The 21,668-nt window shown below is 42.3% G+C and overlaps 1 protein-coding gene across 1 annotated transcript; it reads left to right on the top strand.

Moving 5' to 3' along the window:
• Window positions 1-1,486: 1,486 nt before the first annotated feature.
• LOC144782695 (uncharacterized) lies at window positions 1,487-21,566 on the top strand. The gene is made up of 3 exons (XM_078662026.1): window positions 1,487-1,497; window positions 9,925-9,979; window positions 20,985-21,566. Exon 3 carries the CDS (start codon window positions 21,034-21,036, stop codon window positions 21,346-21,348), a length of 315 nt encoding a protein of 104 aa, XP_078518152.1. The 5' UTR covers window positions 1,487-1,497; window positions 9,925-9,979; window positions 20,985-21,033; the 3' UTR covers window positions 21,349-21,566.
• Window positions 21,567-21,668: the final 102 nt, after the last annotated feature.

Genomic DNA, 21,668 nt, shown 5'->3' with positions numbered 1-21,668 from the left:
GCATCAACAGCAAGAACTCAGTAAACACAAGAGTGACTGAAGAGAGGTGCTGCACTAAATGGCTCTCTATTCCATGGGAGGCCCAACTCTGATGACAAATCATATCAGCTTTCGCTGATGAGTCGTTCTTGCTGTGCAGAGAGCTGAGGGAGGCTACTTGCCCCCACACAGTTACAACAGCGAGGTCTCACCACCGACTACAACAAATCAAACTCTGTGGCAAATAGGTGATAGCTCCCCTTTAGGAAAGAAAAGGTGAAATAATCATGACCAGGACTATTACTTCACTTGAATAAAATATTATGTTTTTGTCACAATAAATTACACCTTTCAGTTTATATTCTTTACAAACTATCCTTTTCCAAAATAAAATCGAAGGCACTGCTATTGTCAGCAAACATATTTACTTGACTATCACCCCAGTGAACAAGAACACCTACGTAAGATGTTTATTTTGAATTAATATTCATTACCTTCTCAAGTAAAGTACTGGCTGAAAAAAAGTGTATGGTGCCTTAAAGCGTAGAGGCACAGACCTTATTTTTCCAACCACAAAAGATCAGTATCCAGTTATCTGCTAACCGAGATCACTATATGGTCGATGCTCCAGTTATCTGGTGCATGTGTATTTTAATGCGCCCAGCTAAATTCCACAACACAATTCCACAGTTTATAATTCCAATCCAACCCACAAATTTCCACTACACTCTACATACAAACACTTCATAGCCAGTGGCGGCTCCTCGAGGAAGTGCAAAGGGGCAGTGAGGCGGGACGGGGCAGGGGCAGGGTGGGTGGTAGTAAACTCCTTGTGAAGGTGGGTGAAGTGATGGTGGTTGATGAAGTACAAAGTAACAGCGTGCTCATCATGTTAAAAAGCCATCATGAGTTGAACCATCAAAACAAGGCCTGTGTTACTTAGTACTCTGCATCACACCTCAAGCAGGATGAGTACAGGAGCCAGTCCGACCTTCTGTTAATCTTATGTCACAGCTCAGGGGATAAATCTCAGTGTAGGTTCAGATCACATTTGACAGCAACAAAAAAGGAACAAATCTTGAGATATACCATTAGCCACCTAAATACCACAGATGGGAACCCTGCCAAGTCCTTCACAATTTGCTAAGGAGGTAATATTTACTCTTTGATTAACGGAAAGCACAGTTTATAACACAAGCTCCCACCCTCGTTCTTATTGTCAGTAAACATTTTCCTTTCCAAATATTTGTCCGAGTTCAACATTTTAAGCAAATTCTAATTCTGAATTGTAAAGAAAATCGATATGAACCGACTGTGCATGAGGAATTCTGGATTAGCTTTTTGATTGAACCCTTTCTACTTTTGTATGTGTTATCTGCAAGGGCGGCAACACTGAATGCTTTTAAGTGGTATCTTCAGTTCACCTGACAAGTTTCTTTGTTGTCCTTGGAAGAAAAATCCTTTATAAAGAGCGTCTGGTTTGGAAAATTCTCAGAGAATACTCGAACCTCCCAGAAGGTAAGTGCCATTTCTGAAAATGTCTGTGTTTTATTCTTGTATTTTCTAAAGGTCGTTTAAAAGTTGTTTAAGGTTCAATATCTACTCATAAAATAGTTTAATTTCAATGCTCTTCCATTTTAAACATGAATTCGGAGTTCATTTCAGTGGTACTGTGAACATTCTAAAGGAAGTCACTGCATCAAGATATTGTTGGTTTGAGTAAATATATGTCTACAAAGCATATTCTAGACTGCTACCAAGAGAGGAAAGCACCCAGATGTTTAATCAACTGCGAATAGGCGTCCATACTACCACAAAATAGAAAATTCTATATTCCCAAACCATTCACACAGACCAGTTCACAGAACATAAACATTTTGAATTGTGGTGGTATGCTCCATTCTGATGGGCATGAATAAAGAAGCAGGTTTATGAATTTTTGATAACACAAATGGCAAAGTGGAAGGAATTTTAGTGCATCAAATCATTCATTCTATTAACAAATGTTTCTTTAAGAGGCGATAGCTAGTAGCACTGTGGAAAAAACGCGAATTTCCCTTCAAGACAAAAGTACACATAATGCCTATGTTATATGAAATATGAAAAGATTTCTCGGGGCTGGCAGAACCACTTCGTCATCATAGACAAATCCGATTTGCATTAACCTACTAGAAAAGTTCTTCTTTTTACTTTCAGTCATTTTCTGAAATAAATAGGATTACCAACTGGTTGGATAATAGCAATTGGAGTGTGTAATGCACACTCTCCAACATAAGTATTTTTTTAAATTAAAACGTGGTTTACTTTATTGAAAGTAATAAAGGAGACTTACTTATGATGTCCTTCTGAGTAATCTTTGCACATTTAATCAAAACCTTTTCAACCACCTTGCGGGGTTCCTCAGGGTTCCTCACTTAGCCCTACCTTGTTCAATGTCTATGTCTCTTCCCTGGCCCCAGTCATCCGCTCCCATGGGTTTCAACTTACATCTTACGCAGATGACACACAGATTGTGGTGTCACTGTTACCAGGGAGGGAGAATGACGTGGCCAGTAAGTTCCAGGAATGCATGAAAGCTGTGAGCAAATGAATGGCAGGAAATTGTTTAAAACTTAATTCGGCCAAAACTGAAGTAATACTGTTTGGCTCCACGGCCAATTTTTGGGGCCCGAGCTGGTGGCAGAAGAGATGGGGAATCTTCCCACTCCTGTTAACAAGGTTAAGAACCTGGGGGTCATCATAGATGACAGGCTTTCTTATAAACCCCAGGTAAATGCCTTGGCCTCATCCATCCACTGGATATTGAAAACCCTTCGGAAGGTCCTTCCGTTTCTTCCAGGGGAATGTAAAAAAACAGTGGTGACGGCTTTAGTGCTTTCACGATTGGATTATTGCAACAGCTTGCTCCTGGAAGCCCAGCAAGGAGTACTCAGCAAGCTACCGATACTGCAGAATGCAGCAGCGCGCCTGCTAACAGGCTTGCCTAAATTTGCGGCCATTTCCCATGAATTAGTGAAATTACACTGGTTGCCAGTAAGGAAGCGGATTCTATTCAAAAGCCTGTGTATTGTCTTTAAGGCGATTCATGGCATAGGTCCAGCATTTCTGGGGCAATATTTTCACTGGCATAAACCCGGAAGACTACTGAGGTCAGCGACCATGGGATTGATTAGGACCCCACGCATCAGAAAAGTGGGTTGGGGAGGCAGGAGTTTTAGCCGAGGGGCGGCGGTGGCTTGGAAGCCCTTCCAGCGGCACTCCGACTGTCTCCTGAGCTTATGACCTTTCGGCGAAAGTTAAAAACATGGCTTTTTGTAAATTAACCTATGGACTTAGTTTTGGGAGCTATCAAAACAGCGCCAGGACACCGGAAGGGAACAGTGCGCTTTATAAGTGTCAAAATAAATAAATAAATAAATTAAATGAGATGAGCGTTCGACCAAGATACACGTGAGATTGATCTAAAGTTATATATAAATATGCACGTCTTGTGGCAGGCAACGAAACTAGGAGAATGCACAATACAACATGTAAACTAACACTGGTTGTGCATATCTGGAGTCCCAGAGGTTTATCACCGATCGCACTCATTACTCTAACCAACTAGAGCCTGGCATGCATCGAGCTGCAAGACTGCGACAGACTTAAAACTGAACAAATAACTTGGACTAACAACTCTGCTTTGTCTGAGGCCTAGGATGAGATTGGCTCTTATGGGAGGTTTATTTAACAAATCAGAACATTGAGATGGATCAAATGATGTTAAGTATTACATAGTCAATGTGCTTTCCAGGTGTGGCTTGACAGTGCAGCTGTCTGCAAGATATATTGTTACCATGTTTTAAAATATGTCCATGGAGTGGGGCTTTGGCTCCACCGAGGGTTAGTATAGCTCTCTCTCCTCGTGATATTGGCCATTGGTACATCATTCAGCCTACCAAGAAGTGCTCCCTTTGCAATGCCTTAGGGACTGTTTTACTTTTAAAAAGTGCACTAAATGACTACAGTGTTCTTCACTGTCAATTCGCTCCAGTTTATGTGCATTCTATACGGAAAGCAATCTTTTTTTGCAGACTTTAATGTGATAAATAGGTGTTATGCATGCAACACATATAAAGAACATCTGTGGATGCCTGCATTTATATGCACTGACATATTAAAGACAGGCGGATTCACTTTGCCATTGCTTGTTTACTTTTGTAAGTAAACTCCATGTTTATTCCAGATTGGCATCTTATTAATATGGGTGAAACACAGGCCTCTGCGGCCCCTGTGGTGCAGGGGGGTTACCAACCCTTCATTGGGGTCCCATTCAGCCCAAGACCAATGACCATCTGTGAGACATGGAAGACTCAGTGACCCCTCTTTATCTTCTAAACATCTTTTGGGCCCTATCATTTTGCATTACGTCACCACACATTATGAAGGATGTATGACTTTACAACGCATACTTTTACAACGAATACCTTTACAACGCATTTTGTACAGCGCAACATCCCTTACAACGCATTCCATTACAACGCATGCCATTACAATGAATTCTTAAAAACTACCTTTACAGCGCATTCCATTACAACGCATAACATTACATTGCTTGTATGGTAAGTATTGGATAGTGTAGGGGTAAAAATTACTATTCTAACTCCAGGGGGGTGCAACAGTAGGGTAAGTGCTGGATAGTGTAGGGGTAAAAATTACTATTCTAACTCCAGGGGGATGCAACAGTAGGGTAAGTGTTGGATAGTGTAGGGGTAAAAATTACTATTCTAACTCCAGGGGGCGTAACAGTAGGGTAAGTGTTAGATAGTGTAAGGGTACTATGCGTTGTAATGTTATGCGTTGTAATGGTATGCATTGTAATGACATGCGTTGTAGTGGTATGCCTTGTAGTGTCATGCGTTGTAATGGTTGTGTTGTAATGGCATGCGATGTAATGGATGTTGCGTTGTAAAAGTTTCGTTGTAATGGTAGTGCGTTGTAAAAGTTGCATTGTAAAGGTTGTTTCCCATTATGAATCATCCTCGAGATTCAGTGCAGCACTGTACATAAAGAACAACCAAGCCTATCATTTATGTACAGAGATATTATGTATTGTCTTCTTCATTCGTCTACACCATGTGCAATCAGGCCTCAGTTGCAATGGGGCACAGGGTCAAGACTCATTTGCATATGGCATATGGCTGGGTCCAAGCTGGGGTGGTGCAGTGGGCAAAAGAACAATGGAATTAACCTAGATCTTTTGACTGGGGAGAATGTTTACATTGTCAGCATTCCATCCATCATTTGTTTGCTGTAACACTTTTCGCCCTAAGTGGGATGGGTATGCCCAGACGTGGGTCCCTTGCTCACTGTGCCACTGGATTCAAGCTAGCCTGGCTGAAAAAGGGTGACATACCCTGAAACCGGTCCCAGGATGCTTGTTTCCAGTCCAGGGAGGACCTGGCCTGGCAGTTCGGTCTGGACTGTACCCATGGGGCACAGGGTCAAGACTGATTTGCATATGGCTGGGTCCAAACTGACGTGGCACAGTGGGCAAAAGAACGATGGATTTAACCCAGATCTTTTGACTGGGAGAGAATGTTTGCATTGTCAGCATTACGACAATCATTTGTTTGCTGTAACTCAGTTGCAAAATAAACTCCTACAAAAAACACTGACCGCCCTTTCCCTCTTCAGGAATTGATGTTACTCCCTGCGCACCATCACCACCAGGACAACGCTAGTTATGACGTGAACATTTTCTGCTAATAGATACATTAGAAAACATTTTATTAAGCATACATTTTTTACGTTTGACAATTGTAATAAGCCCCTTAAATTGTGAATTGGATCACAAGATGGTTGGTTGCAGGCCTGATTCACAAAGGAAAAACTACACTTTTTGTACGTTTACTATTGTTTGCTATTTATTAAGGGATTCACGAGTAGCATCTTTAGACTGCAAGGTCTCAGCACAGTAAAAGATTGGTCTTTATATGTGCGGAGACACTGCACTCATAAGTATACTTTCTGTAAATTCCTTTGTGAATAGCAAACAATGGTAAGTATACACAAAAGTGTAAATTTACCTTTGTGAATCAGGCCCTGCGTTTTTTCAAGCCATCCTTATAGTGCATGATTGGCCGTAAATCTCAAGGGCAGATTTGTACAACAGAAGTGGCGGAGTGAGGCGTTAGCCGTCATGGCTTAACGCCTCACTACGCCACTTCAGAAACGCAAGGCTGCACCATATTTACACGAATATGGTGCAGCCTTGCCTTTCCCCAGTCTACCGTCTGCTTGCAGGTAAAAATTGTTTATGTCGAGGAAGGTCCACCTTCCTGCAAATAAACAATTCTGAAATGCCATTTTGTCACTTCTATGTGTGCTGCTTAATGCAGAACACATAGAAGTCAGAAAATGTATTTTTTTTAACCCCTTGACCGCGGCGCGAATTTTGCGGCGGTGGGGGTGATTTATGGTGTGGGCGTGGTTCAGACCGCACCTGCACATGCCCACCGTGACGTCAGATGGCCGGCGGCCGACCGACGCACGCAATGGGTTAAAGATCGTTTATGTGCATGAAGGGTCACCTTCCTGAACATGAACAACCCAAGGCTTTTTGCTTTTTCCATTTGTGCTGCACAAGGCAGCACACATGGGAAAAGCAAAAATGAGGAGAAATAAAGCATTTCTCCCCATTTCACAAACTTAAGACCAGGGTCCATTTATGAGGCTTTGCGTCAGTTTTGTGCTTCCGATGCGTCACTTTTTGTGATGCATCGGTGGCGTAAAACATGCCTCCTGTTGCGCACTATTTACAAAGTGTGTCACTTTGTAAAACCCTGCGCTACATTGTACCTGCGTCAGGTATAATGTATGCAGGTGGGGCCTTCCCCCGCAAAAAGCTTGTAGAAGGGACGCAGTGAAATCTATGAGATTTCACTGCGTCACTTCTAGGAAGCCGTTGCGCCAAAATCTTACGCCTGCCTCACAGCAGGCGTAAGACTCATGAAGGCCCTTTCACATGGGGCTTGCCCCATGTGAAAGGACGCACTGCTGGAGCTGTGTCACTTTTATGACACACTCCAGCAATACGTCACTTTTGCGCTTACAGATACGTCAGAAATACTGACGTATCTGTAACTCCTTGAGACATGATGCGTCATACATTAAATATGACGTATCAGGTATGTCGCAAGGAGTGCACACTAAGAAGTGACGCATCGCTACTTTCATGCAGCGATGCGTAATTTCTCATAAATGAGCCCCCTGGTTTTCTGTGGTCTTAAGTTTGGCGCCGCCACCTATTTATGCTGCTCTTGCAAACAGGGGGCAGCATCAAAATCAACTGCCACCCCTTTCACTCTAGGCCTAGCGATAGGGGCTTTTACATATGCCGCAAGATTACATAAATATAAACCAAACTGTCTGAACGCTTCCATTTCTTAAGAGCAAGATACTTTGGTGATAAAATGTGCATTGTAAGTGGTACTGAAACATGAATTGAGGCAAACAGTCTGACAGTGTAAAGTAGGCAACCTTTTAAGACTTCATATAAGCTAATTTAATGTCATTTCATTTAAGATATATACTTTTTTGGTTGACAACCATATAAATATTACAAACAATAAATAAACGTATAATCAAATGTTATTAAGACAGAATTAATAAAGGCATCAAATGAATCCAGCATTTAATATCTTACCAATTAATTTGCAATCTTAAACGGATTTTGAACATTATCAACATTACATTTTACTATACTAAATTTGTGTTATCCTTCTCTTTAAGCTGATTGAGGTGGTTGTTTTCTATTAAGATATCACTATTCTATACTACCTCCCCATAACCTGCATGGTGCTCTCTATTTGTCTGGAACTTTATTCCAGGTACTGGTAAAAAAAAGGAGTGGCAGTTGGCAAAATGTTATCCGTATTAGTTGGTTTATGTGGCTGGGGCATCTTAACATCCTGCCATTTATTTTGATGTGCTTTCAATATCAGTGTTGAAAGTTTTAAATAAAGTAGAATACCCATTAAGGTAGAACTATATAAATCATTTAGGAACTGATTTTCAGTGGTCCCAATTTTTCAGATCCCTGTGCAAAACCGTTTGCAAAGATGTCAGAAATCTGAGCTGGGTGGTGTTTACCACACACGGTAATTACCAGGTGTGATAAAGTCTGCACTATTCCTTACATTTCAGCAAGTCAAATCTACTGGAATACAAAGGGGGGAAAGAGTGTCATAATGACATGCGGATGTTGCAGCAGTAGGCACCAAAGTCAACATGCTAATCCCCCCAAAAAACAGAATAGGTACACGTTATGCACCCAATAAATTACAAATGCCATGAGGTTGGATTTTATTGGGTGTAATAGGTTTAGTTTGAATAGCACCCGGGTGTAATAATTATCACCTTCCCTCCAGGCACTGATTATCAGGTCTTTAGAGGTATGAAGGTCACTGTAGAGACGTTACACTCAGGAGCTCCTACCTGTTTATATAATATTCAAATGACAAATAACTATAAACTTTAGCACAATGTAAAGTATAAATATTAGCTATTGAATATCAAAATAATGATGGTCACTAAAATAACTGCCGGTTTGCATTCATTGTCTGCTGTATGGTCCTTGATCAATCAGTCGCTGTTTCCCCTAGCTTAGCGATTTGCGGGGCTTTAAGTGGAATGAAAAAACTGGGGGGTCTTTCAAAGAGGCGAGACTGGTGTAATCAAGGGCTTGGCTTAAAAACACCTAAGCTAAAAATCTCCGCTTAGCATAGTGTGCCTCCCTTCTGCTATTTTGCTGCTTCTGTCATTGCATCCAGATATCCATTTACAACAAGTAACATTACACATTCAGCAAGTCAGGACTATTGGCTTTGCCAGTGGTTGTTAGTTGCATAAGATAAAATTAGCAACAACTATGGCTTCGTTGTATATCATATTGAAAATGATTCAGTTCTGAAACGATGAGACTGTGAAAGAACTTTAACGAATCTCTTAGATGTTACCTCAAAGGCAATGAAGGTTGTTACTCATTTAGAGATAAGATTATTATTTTTCACCCCTAGAGTGAGGGCAAAAATGGAGAACCCGATATGACCCCGTCTCAGATCCTATTTTTTAGAACTGGCAGGACCCGGCCCACTTAAAGCCCAGGCGATTTGTATTGCCTTCACTGCCCTTGCTACTCCTCATCTAATAGATCATGGAGGGCATAGACACCATAGTGACCAGACCTTAACCTCTCAGCAACAATTCATAGGATGCTGAGAGTTTAAGAGCAGTGCTTAATTTGAGCTGGTGCTTCCGGCTCAGAACCAGCACTTAATTGGTTTTCAGTGCTTGGCACCGGCACCTGATTGTCAACACCATTCTCAGAACAGTTTACCACATTGTGGCGCTGCTCATCTAATTTAAAGATGAGCAGAACAACAGTTGTTTAGCAATACAATATACAAGAAAATAGTGCTAATACCTGCCTCCCCAACCATTCCTTTAGCTATGGGGACCTAGAATAATCTGAACTGGCGCATTTACATGGGAGCGAGATGGTTAGTAGTTAATTTGGCAGCGATGACAAGGGCGTTGGGTGGTGCAAGCTGCAGTGGCCTCCTGGTCAGAGCCCTGGCACTTAATATTTTACAAATAAAGCACTGTTTAAGAGTGAGACAGGGATCAGGCCTGTTGTGTCATTGGGAGCCTACTGGTGCAGGATGTCACCAGTCCCAGGCATTTCATCCTATGGATGGCTACTGTCTGCTGTTATTTAATGCACAACTGTCCTTATGATAAACTGGAGAGAACAAAAACATGAATTTGATGTAAACAAGGACTTCAGCGCTCACATAGTTTGAAAATATTTCTGTTCTATGCCTGTCTGCTTCAGTAGAGGAGTTGCTTGAATTTAAAATGTTATTCAATGGAACCCATTTCCTTTGTTACTTTTCCATGTAGAAATTTTACAAGAGACCAATTTAAGAAAATCTTCTGACATCTCATCTTCCGCCTTGTAGGTAAGTTATATTTTGACACAGTTTTAATGCTTGAAATATTAGTTTCCTAGGACCATTTGAATCACGTTTTAACAATGTTAACATAATTTGGTTCAGTGCTAAATCTTTCCACTTGATCCAGTGTTGGGTAGTCATTTAGAAGCAAATGTATATATTTCAAAAGTAGTACATTGATGATTTATTTGGTATTTTAAGCAACTGTGTGCTCAGCATTCGAACATCCAACGAGATTTGAAATGTCATCATGATTTTTTGGGCACTTGTTTCCTAGTCGGATATTGAGAATTGAATCTTACAGCATAAGAAAAACGAACTCTCACGCTGTCCCATAATGCCGCTTATCAAGAATTATTGACCTGGTATTTAACCGTTTAGCTACCTCTCACTACGCCTAATCTGCTTACATCTCACCAATCATACTTCAACACGTGTCGTTCCAAAGACATTTCCTTCCCATTCCCATTTTCAATAACTCTACCCACTACAGCCAATCATCACGATTCCTTGTCCTTCTTGACAAATGAGCTGTGTTCGATATTGGTGATCACACAATCATGCTATCCAGACAACCAATATAGGCTCAGCCCTTCACTGGCTGTTATGCTACTCTTAGTACTCTGACAACTACAGAGTGCAAAACAACATTTTGTGCAGTATGCACCTGCAATTTATGGTGGATTTGCCTTGCCATAAGTCGCGGAGGCAAGCACCAGAGTTGGTACAGTATGTGCCAGACTTGTAATCTCGCTTTGGGCACAAACAGGACTTTGCGCCCACAGTGGGATTTGTGACTAGGGACTGTATCATGATGAACATTTGTTCTCGCAGAAATCGCATTATCTATAGCCATACACAAACCTGGAAAATATCTGATGTAACGCATGAGTTGGAAAGAGCACCGTTCAGAAACCCAAGAGACAATCACAGCCTCTCAACTTCTGAATGGCTAAAAAGCACAATGAAAACAGGTTGCTGCACATTGGTGTGGAGAAGTTCCAAATGATTGATACCCTGAATTTATCTGATTTTGATTGCCTTTGTCTAGTCGAGTCGCGGTGTGACCAGCCCTCAACTTTAGCAGCTTGAGCAGTGTTTGCCACTGGCAGTTCTGTTTAACATAAAAAATCATTAAAAACATGTATTTCTCCTTTGACTTTGAATGAAGACAGCTAGTCTCCAAGCAGAAGCTCAAAAATACGAGTGTAAAGAAGATCATAGAATGATGAGGCAGTTGGGTGAGAAAAGAAGGGCTGAGAGATGGATGGATTGATGGATTAATGGAAGAATAGATGGCATGAGGGTGGGACAGATAAATGAGATGGTTAGAGAGGGTGATGAGTAGATTCAGAGATGGATGGATGGATGAATAGATGGATGGATGGAGAGAGGAATGGATAGAGAGAGAAGGGTGGACTGATGATGGATGGACGAAAAGAAGGATGGATAGATGAATAGATACAAAGAATGATGGAAAGAAAAATGTTGGGTGGAAGCATTGATGGGGAGAGTAACGGACAGATGGAAGTAAGGATGTATAAATGGATGAGCGATGGATGGATGGATTGAGAGAAGGATGGATGAAAAAGACAAAAGAAAGGAGGAATGTATGATGGATGGGTGGATTTCTGTGTTGGTGGTTAAAAGGATAGACAAAAATGAACATTAGAGGAAAGAAAGACCAAAATAGACAACAACTGAACATGAGAAGGAAGGTAAACAAGAAACAAGACTAAAAGTAGGATTTAGGGAAAGAAGAATATTTTATAATTTCTTGGGGTAGGAAGCATTAATGCCCTGAATGGCTAGTGAACTTCCTTGTATCTGCCACTATCATTTATTAAATGGTTCAAAGTGGGTGCACTTTATTTTTCAGGCTTATCCCGTGTGGGGTAGCAGGATAATAGTGACATGACATTCTCCAAATTCATATTTAGCTCCTAACATGTTAATTAGCCTATGGTTAAGAACATCTTGTGATGGAGACATGTTGTTCTTCAGAAGATTCACTATTCAATTGTGACTTATCCACCTTAAAGTCTTCCCTGTGCAAACCTGCTCAAGTGAGCTTTCGCTGTTATTCGCAGATTGGGGTGGGGGTCTATAGAATCTGTTGTATGATTCTGCTGTACCTTTTATTACTGAAAGCAATAAAGAACGTAACACTAATGCAAGGACTTGTGGCACTATGTGTAATGAACAAAGTTTGCACTGGTCCTGCGTGCCTTTGATTCTCACATCCACCCATCCATCCATACATACATACATACATAAATACATTGGATACACTTGTATTCGGCATGGATAACATTGTCACTGAATGACTTTATACATCGTGGAAAGTATTACAAGATATTTTTAAAAAAATGGTATTGTAGAAAGTTCCGTGTGCCAAATGTAAAATAGCATAGTAGATGCCAAAATAAGGCAGCATCAGTCGTTTTATGTTTACTGTGCACTACGGAAAAATTGTGGATGCAACAGGAAATGGACAAACACGTTTTGCACCAGCCCATCGAAGCTCTCCAAACTCAAATGGGTGCATTTCAAATACTACTGAATATATTAACACCACACCACCCTGTTTAAAGTTCTAGTTTCTGTCAACGTTTGATGTAGTTGCTTTCTGCCATTTGTCCTTAGTGGAGAGCACAAATACTTATGGAATTTAACATTGAAAGAACAACTACATTTTTTTTACCACTTTCCTTTAACTTTTCCCCCATATGGATCTGCGTGTACCTTAACATCGCCAAACAAAGCCACAACATCACCTTAACATCACACAACAAAGCTTATTGATTGGAAAGCTTTATTCAGATTCGACATACGGTGACAAAGCGTACAAATAAGTGTTAAAGTAAGATCATATTCTAAGACTGTTATTACAAGTAAGCTGAGAACATTGTTATACTTGCACCACAATTTATTGATATTGTAGGTATCAGTAATTCCAGGATATCGGAATTCTACTCTATCCTGCGTTTTACCTCATGCATGCCATACAAAAATGGGCAATTACGAAAACCGTTTGCCTTGGTTATTTCTAATTTGTTGGCAGTTTTCTGATATTTTGTTTAACTTTAAATGTCCAAGCAGGTTAGAACTGGAAGTGTAGTTTTACTAACTTACATCTAATTTATGACTTTAGTGGTAATGGGAGTTACTGACTAGACACACACCTAAACACCAAGATACCCTCCTGGGTGATAGTGCACTCTACAACTCTGCATAACATAACATAACTGTTGGGAGGTGGATTATTGGTATGGGGTAAGTACGCCCCTACCACTAGCAGTAAGGCAATCAATGCAATATAGGGTCAAGTCAAGGTCTCAACACATTAGCCCCGGCTTAAACACTTGGTAGCTGACTACAAGCAGGCTGACTTAACTCAGGAGACAGGCATGTAAAGTATTTATAAAAACACCAATACAATAAATTAGTAAGGCACAGCACACAAAAAAATCTCACACCAACTTATGAAAATCTTTAAGCAACAAAAATCCCATATAGGGAACCGGATATATGAGTTTTTAAAGATTAAGCACTTTCCAGTGCTTAAAAACATATGCCACCAACATAGGCCATCTGATCACTCATGGCCGGGACAAGTCAAAGTTTGAGGCCAACTGTGATGGAGCTATCGTCGGATACACTAAGCAGGAGGCTCCAGTCAAAATTTTACCTTCACACTTAGAAACTTTTCTGGAGGATTTTCTCTTGACGTTGTGCGGTCCCATCAATCAGGCTGATTTCAATGCAACATCATGAGATTGCTTCTCGAAGAGGCCCTAGTCAATTCCTGGAAGTCTGTAGCTACAAAGGTTTCAGTTGAACAAACCAGAACTGCAGGCCGAGTTGCAGTTGAAGGTAGCTAGCTGGCTTGACTCTTGATGTCAATTAGGTCCCCTTTTGGAGCTTTTTATAAAAGTTGTTCCAAACTTCTCCACACTTCTGGAACTTCTTCCTTAAGATCCCCTTGAAGATTCAAAGTGTCCAAAAGACAAATCCAAGGGTACAGAGCTCTGAGATGGTCCTTGGTAATTTGAGGCTACAATTCCCACAATGCACCTGGAAAAAATACTTAAAACTCCACTGTACGCAAACCAGGCTGGGGACTTCTGGAGGGAGATAGTGAAGGGAAGCCCTGTTAACCTGTTGCTTTCAGGGAGTCCACTCCTTCATCCTTTTTGAAGCAAAGCAAAGTCCTCAGAGCTGTAATTCCAAGTGTGGAGCAGGAGCAGTCCTTCAGATTGCAATCCTTTGGGGTGCAAAGCAGGGGTCAGACAGGGCAGTCGTTCTTCCCCTTGTAGTTTCAGGCAGCAGATCTGAGTTGCTATGCAACTCTCACATATTTATTCAATGATCTAGAGCAACAAGCAGGGGGGCACCCCTGTCCAATGAGATGCAGGGTGCCACCCAAGAGCATGATACCTTCCTCTAAAATGTGGCATATTCTTGTCCCACAAAGCACTGCACCTTAAAATTCAAGATCAAGAATTCCTTTCCAGGAGAGTAAGACCTGGCTTAACCAAGTGTGGCTCATTTCCATTAACACTCCCCCTCAAGACCTTCTTCAGATTCCATTCTTGGGCCTGACATCTGGCTGGGGGCACAGAACGAGGGGGTTGGCGTGGCTGGCATTCCCTACTGTCCTGCTCTCTTTGAGGCCCAGTTTGATTTACCCAGCCCCTGTCCTGGCCTGTTATCTGCAGCTGCAAAGCTCCCCCATCAGGCAACCTCTGCTCTATACAGGCCAGTTATAATCCCATTAATACAGTTTGGGTCAACCTTTTAAGGCTGTCAAATCAGGAGAGGCTCCTAGAAGACTGTATTATGGCTCACAGAAAAGAAAGTCATGTAACTTCTCTTCTGTATTAGTCATGATAAATCCAACAGTGGCAAATTGTTGAATTTATCATTATCAATCTTTTAAGTCCTTGAATGATATTTGAGCTCCTTCCTAGCAATATTTATGCTTAAATGATATATTCCAATGTTACCCTATGTAGCTGATGATCTATAATTGGGAAAAACAAAATTGGCAGTTTTTCCCTCACCAGATCATATAAAATATATTTTATAATGCCCCTGCTTATAGTTACTCGGCACCCCACACCTCGGGCACCTAGGGAGACCTTATGGGGGACTTATATGTAAAAATTAGATAGATTATCCCTTCTGAGGCAGGGCTGCCTTTAAAAATGTGTAACCAAACAAGAGGCCAGAGGAGATTTAACTACTGATGGGGGCGGCTCTCCTATAACGAACCAACAACACAAAAAGCCCCCCCCCCGGGTCAGGACTAAAAAGGAAAGAATGCAAGGAGTGTATGAGGGATTCCCTTTCATAGGACAAATTACCTCACCCACCCATGGGTGGCATGCTTAATTATTGGGAACTCCTTGCACTGTGAACCTGGTTGCAGTGCGGGCTAAAACCCCCTCTCTGAGAGGGAGGAGCTCAGGGATATTTTAATTGAATGTAACAAGAGGTATACTAAAACCTTATGATGAGTAAGAGTGTGAGAAAGAATGTGCTAGTGAAGTCAAAACTGACTACCTGGTATGTCGAGAAACAATTTTACTGGGACACCCAGGGGTCAGGGTTAAAAAACTGTTGTAATCCCATGCCTGGAGAATTCAACCTGGCATGGATATTAGTGATCATAGGGTCAACATGTTTCAGACAAAGTGCCCTCCATAGAGGTGCTTGCCTTTCTTCAGGACCTAAATGAGAAATGTGTGTAGAGGAAACATCAAGCCAACTTAGGTAGGTGTTTAAACAGTGCAGCGACTGGCGGATTGGGCGTCAGTCATGATAAACTTGAGTTCAGAGGTGTTCCTATAAAAAAAAGTTGCATTTACTGACAAGCATGACAAGTAATACGGTTAAACTCCTTAATAAACGTGCCAAATCAAAACAATCTGTGATCGGGACATGCTGGCTAAGTATACACGTTATGAAAATCATAGAGAAATGAGGACTTACCCGTCTCTTGAGGGGAGCTAGTGGGAACCCATCCTCGGCTCACTCGAGGAGGGTTCCACAGAAAAAAGGTTGAGGAGGGGGCAATTGTGGCTGTAAGTCACAGCCATAAGTGCATAGGAACTCAAAGAACAGTTGACTCAAATACATATTAGTGAAAGTGCGTGTGGTTATTAAAAGTAGTTAGCACCACTCTATATGGTTTGCCCAAACAACATGCGGAGGCAAGATGCACGCTGGAAATTAACACCATAGTGCCCCGCCACAAAAAGCAGAGCAACAGTCCAGCAAGCACTTATAGTGTAGGTGTTACCAAAGAGATAGTGAAGGAGTGTCGCAAAGTGCGACACTGCTCACTCATCAGTGGGATGCTTGAGATCTGGAAGGGAAGGGAAGAGGAAGTGTCTGAGAGCATAGAGCAATCATTAGTGACAGCGTGGACGCTGTGAAAGGTGAAAGAAAGTGAAAGAAAAAAAACACTATCATAAGCTCTAAAATACAAGGAGCGGAGATGAGCCTAGGAGTCTGCAATAATGGTGGAGCCTGCATATTGCAGCTCCAGAGTTTGGCGCAAGCAGTATGTGTGCTAAACAAATGCTCGCTCAGAAGGAAAAGAAAGGGGCAAGTGGGACATCAGGGAAGCAAGCCCAGAATGAATTAGAAAAGAGCCCGATAAACGGAGCCCATGTGGGACAAAATGGAAGCTGCTCTTAGTCACAGAGTCATCAATAGTAATGGGGCTCTGAGTTACGGAGTGTGTGGAAGACCTAATAGCAGGAAAAAGGTGAAATCCTGCCCGACCGGAGGCTGGTAGCAAACACCACAGCGAGAACGCCGAGTGCGGCACCGAGGCCGGGATATAGAACAAATGCGGTGAGGCGGGTTCCGGGCGGCGGCATGCGCCTAATGCCGGACATAATGAGGAGAAACTTACCTCTGCTTGGGGGATTGCCACTTGCAATGTGCATCCATGGAGAGCTGTAGGAAACACTGGACGGTGTGAAATACACCCATGGGTGGGTGAGGGAATTCATCCTATAAAGGGGAATCCCCCATACACTCCTTTCATTCTTTGCTTTTTTGTCTTGCCTTTAAAAATGACATCAGGCAACACAGCAGAGCACCCTCTTGTGCAGGAAATCTACTGGACCTCTAAACCTCCCTACCTTATTATATGCTAGGTACTTAGGTTGTTTGAGTTCCCGTTGACTTATTATCTTCAAGGGACTTACAGGGGTCTGTCATTGCCAATTGTAGTTATACCTGATTACTACCTATTTCAGCAAAGCACTGGCCCTGAGCTTGTTTTGCAGAGCAAAGGGCACAGTCAGAGTCAGTTACCATCAGTATCAGTCAAAACATGGCGGTGAGCAGGGCAAAAAGGATGACAATAACCTAGCACAACATAACATGACAGAAGATGAGAGATAATATAATATAATATAGCAGAACTTGCCAAATCAGGAATTACTGCCTACTTGTAATGAGAGACCAGTGTCTACTTTGAGGTGATGGTTACAGGTGGGGCCCACTAGTGTAGGCCACCCCCACTTTTTGCCTGGTAACTGATGCAATTTTGACAAAATGCACTAGGTTTCAGCTATCCTGGTCCCTAGTACCAGATCTATTTCCCTAAAACTGTACAACTGTTCCCCCAATTGGCAATACCTTCAGCACATCCTTTCAGTCCCTAGTAAATAGTACCTCTGGTACCTAGGTCAAGGAGGCTAAGGAGGGTCCTTAAGGGCTGCAGCATGAATTGTGCCACCCTAAGGGACACATTAGCACCATCATGCAAACTGGCATTGCAGGCTAAGTGCCATGGTGCCGAAAAAGTGAAGACACAACATGGCACACCATGCCTGCAGACACTGCATGCAGTATAGGTAAGTTACCCCTGAAGCAGGCCCTACACCCCCAAGGTAGGGTGCACTTTATTATACTACATGTGTGAACATTTCTGCATGAACAGATATGCCCCTGTGATGCCTAAGTTGATTCTTAGAAAATACAAGTGCACAGGGATGCCATTTTGTGGGAGTATATGTGCCGGACACTGGTATTTCCGAGTTCCCCAGCTACATGACTGCTTCACTAAAACTTAAGATGTTTGGTATCAAACATCTTGTATTACCAAACCTACACTGATTGCAGTGATGGATATATTACTAAATGCACCAAAGAGATCAACTTAGATGTGCCCCCTGAAAACCTACCGACTACTAGTGCTCTGGCTGACTGGTGTAGACCAGCTTTCCAATACAGACAGGTTTCTGCCCCCTGCAGGTGAAACCCGATGCTTTCTGAGGGCAGACACAATGCCTGCTCTGACTGGAGGTATTGTCACCTCCTCCAAGAAGGATGGCTAATTGATAAGCATGTCAAGGCAGGAAGTTTCAAAGGCCTCTGCCACCTTTGATGTGCGACCCAAGGCCTCCCCCCTACAGGGGGAATTGCACTCCCTAACCCGGGCCCATTTGGCAGAAGGACAGGCAGGTAAATTAGCTAGTTAGGAGGCGTGTTCCCCTTTCAGGCTAGTACCACCCCTCGAGTGTGCTACCTGATGTAGACATGGATTTTAGGATCCCACCATCTCAGTTTTGGTGGAAATAGGCTCTCTGGGTCAGAGTTATGACCACTTCCCATTGGAAGTGGTCATATAGATGGTGTAAGCACTCTCAAGGTAAGTATTCTATTGGATACTACCTGTCACTCCCAGTAATTCCCCTTGATTGAGTATTTAGGTGGCACCCCTGACATCAGCAACTCAGACTGAATGGATCAAGAAGAAGTGGACAAAGAAGAGTTGTGAGAAAAGAAAGAACTGAAGTCTTGCCTGTGGCCTTTTGGCACCAATTCCTGCCTGCCTGCCTGCAGCAAGGCTCGACAACCATGACCAGTGACTCTTCCTACAGCTGAGCAGCTTCCAAGAAACTCAGGAGACTGCCAGCCCTTCGCAAATCATGAGCAACCTTCCATGGACCAGAGGAGCTACTCTCCTGCAGTCCGAATGCACTGAAAAGGAAAGCCTGGTCAACTGAGTTGCCGTTCACCGGCCAGCCCTATGCCACAGCCCCCAAGGAAGAGGAATCTGTGCGTCTGAACATCAGACTGTCGCCCCAAAGAGAGAACACCAGGATTAATCAGAGCTGCACTGGATCAATACCAGGGGTACCAGACTCCTTGCAGCAGGAAAACCCCTGAAAGTTCAATCCAGACTACAATGACACAGGGACCAAGCAACCATAGAGGGATGTCAGCACAGCAAAGACCAACTTCCAGAATGGCCCAGTTGTCCAGATTTTGTACATTCAGCTGGTGAAGACCTACAACCACAAGGCCCTAGGACACACAAAGCCCAGCTGACCTTTTCACTCTGCACTGAGGGCCCCAGCCTGGGTACCGATTAACTGACTGGGCTTTCTTGCCCCCTGGACCCCTGCTGGAAGCTCCCGGACATGTCCCCAAAATCTTCTCTGTAGCCTGTTTCTAGGTGGCCCTCCTTCTTCCTGCCGGCTAGGCTCCTACAGCTACTAACCCAACCAGCGCGTCTGCAGCCAGACACACCAGGGCAGGTAACGAGTAACTGCTGGTGGTACTTGGGGCCTTGGCCCCTTATTACCCTAAGTCCGGAAGGAGACCCTCAGAAACCGATCACAAATAACTGTATGCAACATATGCCTTTTCCCCCATAGTGAAGTATTGCTGTGTTAAGAAGCATTTAAGTGAACTTTATACTTATCTGTAAAAAATAATACTTTAAAAAGTAATCACTTGATAATGAAGTTCTTAGTATCACAATTGACATAAAAATATGACTTATTTTTCTAAATTGTCTCAGATATATTCATGAGTGTGTGTCTCAGTTATTGCCTCTGTGAGTAGAACAAATGCTTAGCACTATCTTCTGATAAGCCTAACTGCTCACTCACACTACCACAAAGAAGAGCATTTGGGTTATTATGTGTGCCTCTGTAAACAAACTGGGGTTTGCCTGGACTCTTTACACAGTCTACCTTGTTATGGTCCAATATATAAGGAACCTGCTTCCTACAACTGGCACTCATTTGTGGGTACTAGGACTTATTTTTCACCATCAGCCTTTAATTCAGAAAAAAGAAAGAAAGGTAGAAAGTGGAAAACAAAGGAAGAGAAAGATGGGAAAACAGTGATAAACAGATAAAGCAGAGATGAAAAAGAATCTGCAAGACTGAGATTAAAGTAGAGGGAGCGTGGGATGGCAGATGAAGGGCAAGAGGTGCAATCAAGAATAAGCTGTCTTGGTTTTGGCCATCCATGGTGGTTGGCAGAGCCGGCTGCGAGCTTCTGAGTACAACATTGTAAAGGATGTTTCCCCAACATTGGATCATAGTGCTTATTTTTCTACAAATCAAATACACAACCCATGATACTCCTGGAGAGCAGGAGGATCAGTGAATATCTAAGTACTCAAATGATGTCTTAATTTACATTTTGAAGGTTCAAGATGGTGGTAGCAGATGTTTCACGGGTTAAGACTGGTTTTCACATAACGAAAGGCACCAGAAAGAAGTTGGTAACTAACAGAGGTCAGAGTCTTGGTGGTGCACATTTGACATCATAAATACTTTTTTTTCCTAGACAATGTTTTCACTACCAATATTCACGCCGATGATTATTTGTGAATGAAGTACCCTGGCTAGTTTGCACAGTTTATGATGTGCACCTACTTCTGAAATGTAATTTGAATGGTTTTGGGAGGTGCACCATCAAGAGGTTGTATTGATTTTTATTCTTAGAATTTATATTGTCTTCAGATTGTTTTGACTGCAGTTTACATATAAGGGATATTGTAACTGCAAAAATTATAATAACACGATTGAATTATACCCCTTATATCATTGGCTCACACCATACACTCATTGTTCTTGCAGGCTACGCTTTGGACATATAGAATGTGTTATGATTTCAAAACGTAACCACCAGGCATGCAAATGTTTTCAGGAAATCAAATCAAGTTTTTTTTTTTTTTAGGAAAACACCGCTACTCATCCGTCAGAAGCTGAAGGCACCACCTGGAAAAATGAAGCTAGCTCTCGTCGCCTGCCTCCTGGCTCTGTGTGCTGTTGCTGTTCATGGCCAGTGCACTGAATACACCTACAAGGCTGTGCGGTGTGTTAATGCTTGTCGCGCGGATGGAGGTGGATCATACCAATGCATGATCAGCGGAGGGGCGTCTGATTACTGTTCCCCCTCCAATGGAGTCAGCTATAAGAATGTGAAGTGTGCGTCATCATGCCAGAAAAAAGTTAACGTGTTTGGCCAGTGGTATGAATGTACAACAGTTAATGGAGATGTGCAGTACTGCGGCTTCTGTTACAGCAGACCAGCGCCATAGAGTAGGCGCACTCACCTCTGAATAAGGCCCCGTCGTCGTAATCCAGATAACTGTGAAATACTAATATAGTGTACCGTTAGCTGAGTAAAATAAGGAAATGTCGAATTAAAAAGGCTTATACTATCTCTGCAGGGTTTTTTGGTTCATGTTGTCTATCCATGATTTGAAATGTATTACATTCACGCAATAAAGCTATGACATTGAGTCATTTGAAAGCATGTGTGTAGACCCTGCAATTTCTTCTACATCATGAAATAAAAGAAAGCAGCAACTTTTAACCATATCTAATCTTATGATCAGGGCCGCACTGAGAAAACAAA

This window comes from Lissotriton helveticus, chromosome 9 (assembly GCF_964261635.1).
Source record: "Lissotriton helveticus chromosome 9, aLisHel1.1, whole genome shotgun sequence".
In the NCBI taxonomy this organism is placed as follows: Eukaryota; Metazoa; Chordata; class Amphibia; order Caudata; family Salamandridae; genus Lissotriton; species Lissotriton helveticus.
The sequence above is the reverse complement of the archived record's forward strand: the minus strand, read 5'-3'. Positions and strand labels throughout refer to the sequence as shown.